Below are 16,309 nucleotides of genomic sequence, written 5' to 3' on the forward strand. Positions count from 1 at the left end.
AATAAGTCTCCGTCTAATCTATCTTTTGTTGAGTGTGTAAGAGTCTCTACTTATTTCAGAGCTTTTCTTCCACAAAAATTAAAATCCGCACAGAAAGTCAAATTGAACTACATTTACTATAGCTTTCACTTTGACTGGCGATCTCCCAATCTCGATCTCACAATTGGCTTTGATTGACTCATTACACAAACGATAAAATTAAAACATGGAAATGGTAGTTCAAATAAAAGTCATCGTTTTTAATAAAAATATATTTTACATCGGATAACAAACTTAAAAATTAAAGATTTCAAAATATCAACAAAGTGAGATAAAAACAACAATAACGTATATAAAGTGGAAAGAATTTATAATTGCTAGTATTAAAATATTCTCTAAAAAGTTTACAAATCATTTTGATTCTCTTGAAGTAGATTTCAAGGGTTCCCTAAGGCAAACCTAGTTTCTTATACTTTATTAGGTTATACAGATACAAAATTCTAGTCTGTTCTAATCAAAAAATAGGTTTAAGTTAACATTATGTTTTTAATGCTAATGTCTCAGCTAAACATTTTTTCTGAATTGATTTCTACGACCAAAAGGCCACATCCATTTATAGTATTCATATTAATTCCATTTTAATATTGTTATCAAAGCTTTTGGCAAATTGGTGGACTTATTTGCTTTGCCATTCAACTCAAACAAGTCAACTAATTCATCAGATCAAGAAGAAGCTACACTATTTTGTACAAATAAATATTGATCTGCTTCTGACGCTTCACAAACAAAACGAAATAAAAAACGTTTCAAATACCGTTAGAAGTAGACAGATCAAATCACCGAGCCATTGGAAAAATCTGTTATTAGGGTAAATTGTGAAATTTATATTTAAATAACAATGGCTCCACTTCAATGTTTTAGAAATTAAAAAATATCAGTAAATGACATTTATGATTTGTCATTGTCAATATAGAGATTTTTTGTAAGTTTCCTGGAGGAACGAAGTAGACGACGCCATGAGTAAGAGAGGCCTAAACGATGGAGAATGGAACAACAGAGAGAGATGGAAACGGTTGAGCGAGGGAAGGCAGTGAATACTGTAGAATCCCTGAATATATATTGTAAATATATTTTTAAAAATGTCAAGAAAATCGTAAATAACAAGTTAGCTTATATACATATTACTCTGAGTAAGTGATTAGAAGAACAAACCAATTAGATTTTTTTCGGTGGATTTAAATGTTGAATTAAAAACACTGTTTGTACTACGGTAACTAATGTAGATACTGCCGTGAACAAGTCACTTAATAATTCTTCCTCTACAGATCTCTAAAATTCCAATAAAGTCTTATATCACAAGCCATCCTAGAATTCAGCTTCAATATTGGATTGATTCTATAAGAGAAGCATACTACAAACACCTCTGTATTCCTCAGAAACTGGAAGAGGAAACAACTGGATGTACAGGAGATATGTATTGACAATCGCCGAATAGCTAATAATTGTAATATATACGTCGGTGAAAAAGTAACCTCCAACTAACACAAGTCCAATTATCAAGAGATCTGGATCTATATATGATGCACAAACTTTCATAATCGTTTGGCAAAGACCGTTTGAATTGTTTATTTGTTTAATTGTTTCATTTTTGTAAAAAGTAATAAAGTTGTTGTAAAAAATCAAACAAGTTACACAGTGATTCAACAATTGGCGCAATCAGTAGGATTGCAGCTTACCTATAGCAGCCAAATAATTTTTACAGCATAAATAGATCCAGGTTTCTTCTTAAGTTGTTATATAATCTCACTGTTGTTTATCCAGCTCGCTTGATAATCCGGCACGATTTTATGCTGAAAAGGTCAATTGTGAAGAGTACACTTTAACCCAAAATGCAGATATTCCTACACCACAGACATTGACTCCGGTACTTTCATTTACTGTTCTGCAAAAAATAGAACTAACGATATAAGAGCAAGAGACCATGAGTCACCAATCACCAGCAACTACCGTATTCTTAATTTATAAAGACAATTCGGCAAAATGCAAAATAGCTTCGTTAGTCTATAAACTTAACATGTATGTGTTAATTTATACATTTCTTATAATAAAAAAAAACTTTAAGATCATTTAGAGATGAAGTAAATAAAAATATAGAACGAAGAAACTTTTCAAGTGGAAATTTGCAAAATAGAGCTGGAGAGAAAGGTGGAAAGAAAAAATACAGTAAAAACCGTAGGAATCCTTACTAGTATTTGTTTAATACATTATTATCATTTTTATTGCCAACTTAAATACGAAATCTAAGCAATAAAAGCTCACTCCTTGTAACAGTAGATCACAGGATGTTCGTGTTCACTGTGTTTCATTACTTGCCAGTTTAAATTACGGCCAGTGTGACAGACGGGATCTCGATCCGTGTATTAAAATACCTCGATTGTAATAATTTCGAAAATCTTGTCTCACGGGACAGTGTAAAGATACGGATCAGTCGTCAATAAACTATCATTACGTCGAATTCCACATACAGCCACTGCTTTCTACCGTGCATGGAGAACACTTTCCCCACTCGCATAACTATAAAACTTTTTCTACTCCATGTCTTTGTATTAAAAATTATTGGCAAGCCAATAACCAATTAGTAATTTTTATTGGTTAACTGAGACATTAATTGTTTATTTCTTATAAAAATCTACTTTAGTCTTTTTAGGTATACCTGTATTTTACTACAATATATTTTTACTAAGTACATATATATTTTAGAACATAAAAAATTGAAAAGAACTAGAGTACCTTAAAATATAATAAAGTAAATCGTAATAGTTAGTTTAATTTTAAGTAACGTTTGCACTAACATTTTATTCTAACATTATCAGTGTGTACAAGATAATCCACGATGTTTCTTTAAGAATTATATGAAATGCTTTAAAATGTTCTTGGTAGAGCGATAAATTGAAGAGTTTTCGGTGAGTCGGGAATTCGTATCCGACCAAATACGGGAATTCTTCTAGTAAAATAAAATAAATATTGTTTTCATGTGATCGGTACTCGTCCGAGGTGCCGCATTTGTTTGGGATAAAATAAGTCGAAAGACCAAACAACAAGAATCTGTGTAATATCGCACATTCTTCCGCAGTCCTACTCGTTATTGTTTTTTGAACAGTTACAAAGCTCGAGTCAGAGTTGGTATTGTTAAGTATTGAGAACACCAATGGTATGGACGCGTATGAGGTAGTTTACAGTTACAGCTGTCAAAGATACTACCTACTGGTAACATAAGGTTTGTCTTATTGTTGGCAGTAAGTGGGAAGGAATTTGGATACGTGGCTGTGGAGGCTGTCACAATCCAATACCAAAAAATTCTACTCTAAAGGATTAATGGTCGATGATTTAAGTCACCAATAAGTAGGAAGAATATATCTATATACGAAGAAGTGGAGTTAATGTCCTATTTCACATATAGGTGAGTTCAAAATAGGAAAAATACGACAAGAAAAGAGATAATCCGCTCTGTTACATTTCGGAGACAAATAGTAACAATAATCTCGTATGTTATAAAGCCAGGAACACTTTCTAAAGTAACATACACCAAGCAGCTTAACAAAAAAATGAAAAAAAAAACGAACGAAAACATTGACAGAAGAAAAGGAACAATTTCATTTCCGTTTTCTTTGTCTTGTCTGTTAAATGTAAAAACTGAGTAATACGGTACAAAAACGACAACTATGGTGAAGTTTAAGTTTTTAGCTACATGGGTTAAGTAAATCGTAACAATGAGACAGTGACAGGCGTAAATCTGTCTTAACAGAAGATATCAGTAATACCGTTGATTGAATAATCCAAATTATTTTATTTATTATTCAATTTCGGTTATTCAATCAACGGTAATACTTAGAGAAGTAACTGGCAACACGCAGATATACCACTGAGTGAATGCTGAGTTTCCGATCGTTTCGCTCGGTGGGAGAAAACATGTTATTTGCTCATCATTGCTATATATAGAAAAGAAACCCAAGAAATTAAAGTTGACTTTTAACATATAATTTACTCATGGATTAACTTATACACGACATCGAAATTAATTGTGCTCTATCACATCAAATGTGTCATCAAACATTTAGAAAGGTATTGGCAAGATTGAGTAATATAGGTATAGAACGCTCATCTAAAAATACACAGGTTTTGTCTACAAAATAATTAGCTAATATAATTCTAATCGTTCCTGGAGAGTTAAAGATCACACTGATTTTACTGTATAATAGTTCGAAATTATTATAAATAGACTTAAATTACAATAAAAAGGTCTTTCAGATTTGTACAAGTCATTTGTTGAGTTTTTTTTTCTAATTGCAGCAACGTATATTGTTTCTAACAAAAGATTTTTGCGTTTTGTTGGCAAAAATTTACATATTATCACAAAAGTATGTTCAAAAATTATAATTGTTCAATACTACATTATTTAACATTTATTTCATAAAATCAAGTAGCCATATTTTAGTAGCACACCCTCTATATAGACCGATTTAATAAACAATTAGTTTAAATATTCAAAATTGTCTAACCTCCCTTAATTTATAACTGTGTAAATTGGAGTATCCTAGTTTTTTAATAAAGTGATTAGGCGTATTAAGTTCAATTCTGGTCCTTCGAGCCGGATAGCTGGAAAGTTTCATCCAGCCGATTCTTTCCAGTCCAACCATTTTTCACTGGTATTTGAATCCAACCATTTTCCCTAAACGTTACTAGATTTTGTGAAGAGAATGACACATGTCATCTCCTGTTATTAAAAAACCGTTCCAGAACGTAAATTGATTTCATACGAAATTTCACAATTGTTTAATGATTGATATTCTAGTCTGTAGGGAGTTTAATTATGTACTCTAATATATTTTTCTATATTGCAAGGAATCAATTGTCTTAGGGGCAGAAATGTGTTATTTTCCCTTTTAGTACAAACTGTTCTAGAATGAAAAGAGCTTGCTTAGGGCTTTCTGAAACTGCAATTTCTTTTGATAATAAAATAGTTCTGCAACAAAAACCATTCCATAAGAATTTTTTGCTGGATTATCACTACAAAGTTTTTCCACAACTTAATACAATTTTCACAGTCCATAATCTAAAAGGGTTTCACAGGAAAATGATGCACATTTTTTCCAGAGCAAATAATTTTGGCTACTATGATATTAGATTAAGCCTGGTTTCGACTAGAAGAATGGGAAAGTGGTCAAAGTAATTCTTTTAACGGATTTGGTGAATTTATACACTAAACTGTCTTGTCTTTAAATTATTGTTTTGTAGAGTTTTTGTATGAATCTTACAATTACCAAGTGTCAAACCGATAACATGCTTCCTCAGCGCTTGACAACTCCACTTACATAAAAAAAATTTGAAGCGCTACAATACTGCTACGGTGAGGTTTATCATTCTAGACACGCTCCAGTCAGAAATTTTTATAAAATCAAACAAATATCTGTGGCTTTGAATTGAAACTTATGACTGAATCGAGCCGGTTGATGGATAATGAGTATGTTAAGAGAAAAGGTCTCGCTTCTCAGTAACCCCCAGTCTTTGATCCTTGATGATAAAATTGTCTCAGAGACGTTTACTATTAATATCTATATTAAGATCTTAATATTCCTTTTTTTTGTACATAATCATGAAATATGTTTCTACAATTTGTCATTGAGAAGTCACTAAATATTTTCGAACATAAACACACCTACAAGTTATTGCATAGTCTCAATGTTTTTGCTTTATTTGAAGTGTACAAAGCACTTCAAAGTAAGAATAAATTGTACAAATTTGAAAGGCATAAATTTAAACATTTCTTTACTATTACATCACATAAATAATATTTAAATAAAAAGTATGCTGTGTTCTAAGATGTATCTAAAAAGTTTTACACACTAATAGTTTATGACATTAAGGAAGTAATATCAAACTTATTCAGTTCAGAATTGGACTGTGTTGAACTTTCAGTTCCTTTGTGAAATCACCTTAAGAGCTCCATTTTGGTCTGACGTCATAAAGATGACTTCAAAAAGGAAGTTAAAACCTTGACGTAATCAAATTCGACGCGATTCGTTTGGGAAATTCTCCAATAATATTCGGTTCTCAATCTATTTTTGCTACAATTAGCGACTTTTCTTTAGGCCTATGCTTTATTTAGGAAGTATGGTTCTCCAGCAAGTTCTTGACTAGTTTTCTTCTGTCGTAGTCTATTATGTTTAGCATCTATTGACTCTAGGTAACAATATTATTGCCAAATAATTTGGCTTTTAAAAATATTTTCTTAGTACCATTAGTTCCTCAGAAATTATCCATCGCTTTTCCATATTTATTGTGGTTTTTGTTTTGTTTTATTTGCTTACAAGTAGTAAAAATGATTTAAACAAAATTTATTGTCTATTGCTTGAAAGTCATTTCAGTGTAGCATCTTATGGTACGAGGTGAACTTCTCGAGCCATCAGGAGTTATTTGACCTACTAATGATAAATGTAAGAATTTAATGAATATGTCTTTTCCACACGAATTCAGCAGAATTAGAAATCAGCAACGATTTTACCAAGCCTTAATAATAATTCATTATGTAAACGAAATACAAAGTTTCATGGATCAAGACCAACCTGCTTTCCATGTATATGAGATTATAGCCTGCCATGATGTACCTCTAAAGGCTCTTTTAGATTTGTCTATGGTTCCTTCATTACATAGCTAAATTTCATTGTCGGAATGTTTAATGAACTTTTTTCGATTACTTTCTAACTTACATGGATGTCACCGTTTTAATAGAAAATTAAAAGCTTATCTAGTGTAGATTTTTCTGATGATATATATTGAATAACACAAAAGATCAATAAGAGTAATATTTAAAAAATGCATGTGACCAATATAAATGCAAATATTATGCAAAAAGTTATAGAAAATTGAGATATTTAGGAAGTTTCTTAGGTGTGAAGAAAATGGTAATCAAAATATAATAACAACAGCACCTGTATCAGTAGATGACCAGAACTTATTCTGGAGCGGAAATGACGTTATATAGATGAAGGGACATCATGGTGATTAATCAAATATGGCGCCATACGTCCACCTGGCTGTCAACTATACGACAGTCTGATATAATTTGAAGGATGCTGCTGTATTGCATGCATCTCAGTGACGTTATTTTAGCTCCAGAACCGACTCTACTTAGGTAACAATGCCGTTTAATAAATTATGGAAAATTTTAGTATGTCAAGAGTGTAGCAAGCGTAAAAAGAAGGTACAAAGCCACGACAAACTATGAAGTGCATTATAATCTTTCAGTGCAAACTGAGAAAGAACCTATTCATACAATAATTATTACAATTGAGTAAAATATATAACGCAAAAGAAAAAAATGAAGACCAGAAGGATCGTGGAGAAAATAAACAATAAAAAATATTAAAACAAAAAAGTGGGATACACTTAAGACAAGAGTTCAAATATAAGGCGAATGGAAAGAAATGGTTGAATAGTGAAGTAGTCACTCCATAAAATATATTATGGACATTCTACTACATTATAGATAATACTGATGATATAGAAGGTGTTGAAACATAGCTATCAACTTGTATACAGCGATAATGACACTGTTCATTTTTCTTAGGGTTTACATTTATCTTAAAGATATCTTTTTTATACATAAAATAGAGGTTTGTGTACAATTAAATAAATATTTAATATTGTAAATAAATTAAAATTTATTTTGTACAAAAAATTATTTAAAAAATTATATAACAATATAATTCGAATAGTACCTTACAACTATGTCATAAACAGTATTCCCTATTGTGTCAATTATTAGGTCGTTTATCTCTAAACCAGTTGCTACAAAAATTAACTAATAATGCCACTGATATACAAAAGATTTTGATCATTTTGAACGTTTGGACCAAAAGTTTTGGAACAGATTTTTATTGCATATAAAGGCTGAATAATAAAGTATTTTCTAAGGAAACAAATGTTTGACACACCACATTACGAGTACTTTTATTTAAATTGTAGTTTACAACAGTTTATATTTGTGTCAGGTAAATACCATGACATTGACAGTTTGTAACCATTAACATTTAAATGTAAAATCCGCAACCTACTTTATTTACGATTTTTTCCGTAGGGCTAAAAAATCGGATAATGCCCTATTTGATTAAACACGTACTTGTGTTTACTGTTGGAATTTTGTTCTGAGAATTCACATCACTAGCAGTGGCGGCTGGTGTGGTAAAATTTTGGGTAGGCCAAGCCAGCAAATTACATAAAGCTATGTGTAATCAGAGAGGAAGGGGTCACGGGGTAATGACCCCCCCACCTTAAAAATATTTGGAAACCCACTTATCCTATTGGTGGTAAGACTGAAAGTGACCTTGCATCAGAGAAAAGTAATCACCCTCAAGATCTATGACCTTCCCAACAAAAATTCTGTAGCCGCCAGTGTGTGTAATACATTTTTTTTTGTGTGAGAGTGGGAATCTTTTTTTTTTCGAATTTTACGATTTTTTTTTTAATTTATTTGGCCAACCGTGCACTTGTTTGCAATTGTGTTGTTTGTTTAAAAATATGTTACAATTATAGATTATGTTACATATTTTTTTATCATAATTTAAAAGATAATTTATATTACAATTTGATAATTACGTTACAAGTGACAACGATGGTCGACGTAGGCCCGATCGTCTGGTGCCTAAACAGCAAGCATAAACACGACAATATAAATCGTTGTCCGGCAAGCTGCTTAACCTCAAACGCTTATTGTACGGGGATCTTATGTGAGCTGGGTCGGCCAGTTCCGATCGGGCCTATTAATGATATTTAAAATGCGTAATTTAGTACATTTAAAAGTTATTATATATGCGTTAACATAATTTTTGAATATGTTTATTCAATTTATTAATATTAATATGTTTTTCAATTTTAAAGCTCTTAAAATTATTGGGTAGGCCCGGCCTATCCTGCCTACCCCCAAAAGCCGCCACTAATCACTAGTTATAAATTTCTGCAAAAATTTATTTGAAAACTTTAAAAATTGCGCCAAAACTTTTGTTCCGCACGCTGTAAACACAACTGGTCTAAAAAAATCACATTCATTTAAGTATAATACATTATTTAAGTACAGTACTTCCTCCTATACAATTCCGAGGTTACTGCTACTGCGCCTCCTGGCAAAAACCTGACGAAGTTATCACCCGCCAGAGGTCCAATCACAAATAAATTTTCACAACCATTAACGCTATGAGTCAGCCTGTTGACGTCGGCTGGGTTCGTCTTGCAGTCCAAGGGAAGGTTCTTCTGTACTCCCAATTTGACGTGTTCGGGTAGGAAAGAGAGATCAGGTCTTGATCCGATGAGTATTACTGCGAAGGATACGTGCAATTTTGAGGGCACGCCGTCTTTTGAGGTTAAGATCACAGTTCTGGATGCAGCGTCGAAATCACTTAGGGTGTATTCGGGGTAGGCCGTGTAGTAGGAGTGTGTCGAGCCCCCGTCCAACATCATTTGGTGAACCTAAAAAAGTTTGTGTTGTCTTAGTAAACATAATTAAATGAATGAAAATTCAAACAAATATAATATATTAACTTAAAAAGGGATAATTCTCAGAAGTTGGCTGTACACCATATAGTTAAAAAACTCAAACATCGAAGTAAAACACTTCTATTTTAATGGACTAACTTGGCCTTAGAGTTGGCATCTAACAATCTTACAGTTCGGACGTAGAAAACTCTTTAGAGTAGGGACTTATGTTTCCTGTATGCTAAGTCCATCGGCATATTGCCAGATAATTTAATAATTTCAAGCATGGTTTAATCCATTTAAATCCAACCACTGTTTGGTTTTGAGATTATTTGGTAAGTACTACAAAGTTCACTGAAGATGGACTTATTAGTCCGCAAACATTTTGAATTCCCTTTGATTCACTGCCAACATACTTAAGCTCTGTGATTCTTCTTATGTCAGGTATCTCGGATATGTTCTTATATTATTAGGAGGTTATATTGAAGTGGAAGTAAACCAAGTCCAACACGTACCTGACCTCACGTTTGATAAATTTATGGGGGCATATGAAGGTTCCAGCAAATTAAGACATGTTACCACCAAAGAAAAGCAGGATTTACTCGCACTCCCAGATGACTACTCACTGGCCCATGCCATTTCGTCCAGTATTAAAGAGTCACAAGAATATTTCGAAGGAAGTTTGGCGAGTTGCAGAACTTCAATGCCACCAACAAGCTCTCGGAAAAGCTTTAAAACTCCAAGATGCAGCACGATACTTTTGCTATCTGGTAAAAAAAGACACTGCTCATGACCTATCCATCTACCAAAATGTATGGGAAACATTACTTCAATTAAGGGAGCACGTGCTGGAATCCGATGTGCAAAAGTTAGCCATGCCAAAATTAGAATACCCCCAATTGAATGGGAGGGTTGTCCGAAATATGGAGGGGGAAATTTTGAAAGACACCGAAGCCCAGGTGCTTGTCTGTTGCAATTCGCATGGTTACCACTGTGGAGGAAACCGTCCCTAACCACTTTTATACAACTGAGAGTTATAAAACAGGGTCTAGTTTGCAGATACCTGCGTCCAGTTCCAGTACCGACAAGATTTCAGGAGGAACCATCTGTTAAGGAGTGGCAATGTTACGCACAAGCCTCTGGTGCAGTAATGATCGACGATTCCAACGCGTTCGATAAAAATCCCGATTTTTTGATGTCACGAGGAACCTTTCAAACGTTCGAAGCCATACTTCGAACGCCGTCTAGAGAATTTTACTGGATGCCGGAAGCTGCTCGAAAAACTAGGCAGAAATATATAAACAACAACAATTTACAGTTTGGAGTTGGTTGATAAAATAAATCTGTGTGGTTAAGTAAATAAATGCTATAAATTAATTGTGTTTTTTAGTGTTAGTGTTCAAAAACTGTAAATAAATTAAAATAAACATTACAGTACGAATAGTAAAAGCATGAACCAACTTCAATAAAGCGAGAAAGATAGTTCTGTCGTAAGACATTTAATCAGACACTGGCCAATGAACGTCATGACTGCATCGTCCGAACTGGAACTTATATTTTCATTGGCCAAGAGCTTCGATCACTATACACGGGACTGTAATATAACGATTGAGTAGAGGCGGATTTTCAGTCTGGAACTCAATGCTGACTACCTTCGCCGTTGAAATGGCTAGTCAAAAAAGAAGATATAAGAAATTAAGTCAAAAATAAGAGAAAGTTGTTTGAAAGATGACGAGGATAGACAAAGGTTGTAGGCTGGATTGGCTATCGGATTTGGAAACATTTTCCAACTGACTTTTATATAAACTGTTTAATTTTGTAAAAAAAAATAAACTATTCAGTATTCACCCTTAACTACGCTCGTGAGGTCCACGCGAACCCACACCTAAAGTGTCAAGTTGTGCAGTCGTCGCATTTTTCTACCAATTGACAAATACGTCCATTTAATCTACGTAGGCATTAGTATTCACAAGTGAGCTTAGCAGCGAAGTCGTACCTCTGATATATTAAGTGATATACGGAAAAGAATCTTCAAAGACCCCCACCAGCACGTAAGAGTATGTGAAACAAAATTGTTTTTTTTGCAGTTGTGGGTTGTGGAGGGGAGTTAAACCGTATTCATTTTACAAATTCCCAATTGTCAATAGAACCACGTGTAAGCCAAACAGGGTCGTACGACCTCTGTATTATATGATGTTTAAAAATATTTACTTTTGAAACTGTTAGTGTCAGAAATTCTTGAAATTTAATCATTATATCACAATTAAACTAAACTCGACCTAACACGACCAGTAAATAACTTAACAATAACTATAACATAAATATAACACAATATATTAACTTAAAAATCAACACGAAATGTGGGAAGAGAAATGCGAAGAGATGGACCGATGCTTAGGAGGAACCAAAGTGACACAAGCTTGGAAATTCATAAAAAGTGTTAGAAAAGAAAGAAAAGATGAGGGAAATATAAACCTGATTCAAAATAAAAAGTGGGAAAAATATTACGAAACGCTATTAACAGAAAGTAGGCACGAATTTATGGAAAGACCTGACCATATCTCAATGACAGAAAACTCAGAGGTGCATAAGATAAACAAAGAAGAACTGAAAAAAGAATTGAAACAAATGAAAAATGGAAAAGCACCTGGGCCTGGAGACATTCCCATCGAGTTGGTGAAACATGGACCGGATGCTCTTTTGACAAGCATAGTGAATATTTTTAATAAATGCTTAATTGAAGGCCAAACGATTCCAGACGATTGGAATTTGGCCCACATTAGCCCCATTTATAAAAAGGGAGACAGAAAAGAATGCGGAAATTATAGAGGCATTAGCGTAACTAGCTCGCTTGGAAGGTTATATGGTCGTATATTGAAAAGAAGAATAGAAGAGGAGTATAAAGAAATTGAAGAACAAAGCGGCTTCAGAGCAGGAAGATCGTGCGTGGACAACACATTTACCCTTCAACAAGTAATTGAAAAACGAACAGCTAGAAACCTCCCTACGCATCTGGTATTTATAGATCTGGAGAAGGCTTATGATACAGTTCCTTTAAAACTCTTATTTAGTGTCTTGACGAAAACGGACCTTAGTAAAACATATCTAAAAGCAATACTGAACATCTATAAATGTCCTCAAAGCACTGTAAAAACAGGAAATACTTTCTCAAGGGTATTTACAGTAACGAAAGGCTTGAGACAAGGATGTTGTCTTTCCCCCACCCTATTCAAAATATATATCCAAGAAGCACTGCACCAGTGGAGACAAAAATGTGCGGGAATGGGGTTGAAGCTTAACAACCATTATCTGACAACGCTGTTCTTTGCAGATGATCAAGTACTAATTGCAAGCTGTGAAGAAGATGCAGATTATATGCTTAGAAAGCTCAAAGATGAATACGAAAAATGGGGGATGAGTATGAATATGTCTAAAACAGAATATATGCGAATAGGGAATGAAGACGAAGACCCGGATTTGGAAATTAGACAAATGAAAAGGTGCTACGAATACAAATATTTGGGAAGTATTATCTGCAGTAAAGGAACAACGGAACGAGATATAGACTATAGAGTGCAACAAGGCAGGAAGAGTGTTCAAATTCTGAATTCGATACTTTGGTCCAACAAAGCTACTATGAGAACTAAAATGACTATCTACAAAGTAATTGTAGAGCCCATTCTTACATATGGAGCAGAATGTTGGCAAATGACAGTAAAAGGAAAGAAAAAAGTTGACACGGTTGAAATGGACTACCTAAGAAGAGCTTGCCGTATATCAAGAGTAGAACGTATACCTAATTCTGAAATTAGAAGAAAAACAGATAGAGTACATACAACTTCTGAAAGAATAGAAACTAGACAGTTAATATGGTATGGACACGTACAGAGGATGGACGACAACAGATGGCCAAAAAGAGCTATGGAATACAATCCAAGTAATAGAAGGAAACGAGGAAGACCAGCCAAGTCTTGGATACAAGGTGTTATTGAAACCATGAAAGATAGAGCCATTGATGAAGACACCTGGAGAAATAGAAAAAGATGGCGATCGAAATGCGGGAAGCGGCAGAAGCTGTAGGATCCCCGCTTATATATATATATATCAACACGATACAATTTGAATTTAAAATGCTGGCAAGTTTGGATCTGTAACATGAGAATCTGTCTGGCTTAAGGTAATAAATTATATTTAATAGCCTCTTGACGAATGAGACGGCGAATATCAACACGTGCTCATATTTACAGATGGGAATTTGCTAAATCAATGTACTTTAGAGTCCGTTTTGACTAATGGTGATATGACTTCAGTGTTGGTGATCCTTGAAATGGGCAGCTCTAGAAGTAGGTCTGAGAGTTGTCTGCCTGGAATATTAGTCGAAGTGTCGCCGAATTATTGGGACAGGAAATACCCATGACCTTTTATATTGATAACCAATCCGAAAACCTCATTGTCCTTTCTTCCCTAGAAGTAAGGATAGGAAAGTTAAAACAGTGTGTAGAAAATGCAAGAAACGTATTTGTTCAGATCACACTGTCAATAATATATGTGAACATTGTGTATAATTAGTATATTATATAAAGGAAAGTACTGTTGTTACTTTTATTTATGAATGAAATTTTAATTTTGGAAAAACTGTATTTTTACTGTTGGGATAAAAAAATTAGGGTCTTCGAGGACCCCACCAGTAACTATGTGAAACATTATTTCACCAGCAGAGTTAAGGGTTAAGTCCCGAAAATGAAAAAAATGTCGATAATTTCACAGCTAATTTCAAAGAAATTTTTTCACAATAATAAACATAGTGGTGGTTTCTGAATCGACCTTCATTTTTTAACCTATAAACTCGCAAGGTCGGTAAAAATCAATTTATGTAGTTATCAAATTCCTGTTTGTTTAATAATCCATAATCTACCGCCTGACAATCGTGTCATGAGTTTACCCGACAAATATTATTTTATTTATCCGCTACAGTAGGCAAAACAATCTGTTGGTATACAAAAAATGAACTAATTTATTAACGTGAAGATCAAAACAAACAGCGGTTTATTTTTGGAAACAATAATCACGAAAATAAATAAAAGATTTACCTTGTGGTATTCAGGATATAGGTTTTCTTGCAGATGCCTGCTCAATTCTGGAGACTTTTGTCTAAAAACGTGTATCACAGGTACATTCCTTCCCCTTGCGGCGATAATAGCGTCCGCAGCACTCAGACCAGCTCCAATAACCAACACGGGAGCCACATCTTCCTTCACCTTAGCCAGATAAGTGTCCAAATTCTTCTCCAAGCTCCGTAAGTCGTACAGAATCCATTCGGGGTCTTTCTTCACCTTAGATACTTCTAACCTATTCGGCAAGTCGCTGCCTCCGTTCGCTAAAACTAAATATTTACAGGCATACGTCAACTTTTCCCCGGTGTTGGAGTCCACAGCATTCACAATCCAGTTGGTTTCTTTATCACAGATCGCGGAATTATACGAAGGCACGGATTTTAAATCTAAACTAAACGAGTTCCTGAGAAACCTCTCGTTCAAGGACGTGGAGTAGAAACTATCACAATTATTGTAATCATTTGTATCACAGCAAAAACTAATGGAACGTCTTTTATCGTTCTTCCGGGGGATTATAATTGCGTCTTGATCCCTGGGGCGTTTACATCGAATCTTCCTCCGATTTTTTAGCATTAGACAATCGATGGCGTTAGAGATCCAACATCGATGCTCATCCGTACAGTTTTCTTCAAATTCCCTCTCTATACAAGCCTCCAAAGTTTCCTTCAGTTCTTTGCCTATTCTACTGGTCCAGTAGCCTTTCTTCCTGAGTTTTTTCTCGACTATATATGGTTGTTCGTGTTCGATTTGCTCCACGGAGTTGACAGAGACATAGTTGTGGAAATTTTCGGTGAGTCCCATTTGTTCGGTGTATTGCACGTAGTATTTGGCAACGTCGCAGGCGAAGGCTCGCTTTTCGCCGGAGTCTCCTGAGTGGAATGGTAGACCGGGGAGAGCCATCCAACTTCCTAGAGACAGGGTGAGGATTTGGGGATCCATGCTGTGCCAGGAACCGCCTGGAGGACCTTTGCCCAGAACGATGTGTTCAATCTAAAACATTATACAAAAATAATATTAAGTGATAAGCATAGTTACTTATATAGATAAACGTAGTTACTTAAAAATAAATACACTGTCCACAATATTACAAAATACCATTAATATGTTATCGATTAATTATTTGAAATGATGAAAAATTAACATTTTTTTGTAAATGCAAATTTTGTAGTATGCAAAGATCATTTTCTGGCATCTATTTTAAAATTTTTCAAGGTTTCCGCTCTAAAATGTACCTATAAAAAATATCTTTCAGGTGAAAGTGTGGAAAGGTTTATGAAGGCAAATGTTAAGTCAGGTTAGTTCTGCTTCTCCTAGATGTTCTAAGAGAACTGATAGCTGGTTTCCATACAGTTGGAAGTCTATGGATATCATCTCTTGTATTTAAAGTGTTTGGATGTTTTTCAATTTTTATTGCTACTCTGATTATACGTTTTGTCGTATGTTCACTCTAAAAATCACTCTAAAATCTTCCTAATCGGAATTCCTGTAAGTTTTGGTCCAATCTCCTTTGATATAAATATTAAGAGCACATACAGCAAGAAATTTAATAAATAATATGCTTTACTGATTTGCCGGTAAGGACTTTGAATGATAAGAAAGAACCTATCCCGTGAAAGTAAAAAATTCTTAACACTATTGTTATCGATGTGCAAAAATGTTTGATTCCACTTTAAAAAATTTAAATGTCT

General features: G+C 34.1%; 1 protein-coding gene across 2 annotated transcripts in view; it reads right to left on the reverse strand.

Annotated features, from left to right (window-relative positions):
* Positions 1–236: 236 nt before the first annotated feature.
* The window catches only part of LOC140444100 (oxidative stress-induced growth inhibitor 2-like), a 106,443-nt gene continuing 90,370 nt past the window's right edge, over positions 237–16,309 (reverse strand). For both annotated transcript variants that reach the window (XM_072535760.1, XM_072535759.1), the window contains exons 4-5: positions 14,598–15,611; positions 237–9,501 (exon numbers count right to left, since the gene is read on the reverse strand). In XM_072535760.1, coding sequence (XP_072391861.1) covers positions 9,103–9,501; positions 14,598–15,611 — 1,413 coding nt within the window. In that variant the 3' untranslated portion in view covers positions 237–9,102. The remainder of the gene's footprint in view (positions 9,502–14,597; positions 15,612–16,309) is intronic.

Source organism: Diabrotica undecimpunctata, chromosome 6 (assembly GCF_040954645.1).
Source record: "Diabrotica undecimpunctata isolate CICGRU chromosome 6, icDiaUnde3, whole genome shotgun sequence".
NCBI classification, from domain to species: Eukaryota; Metazoa; Arthropoda; class Insecta; order Coleoptera; family Chrysomelidae; genus Diabrotica; species Diabrotica undecimpunctata.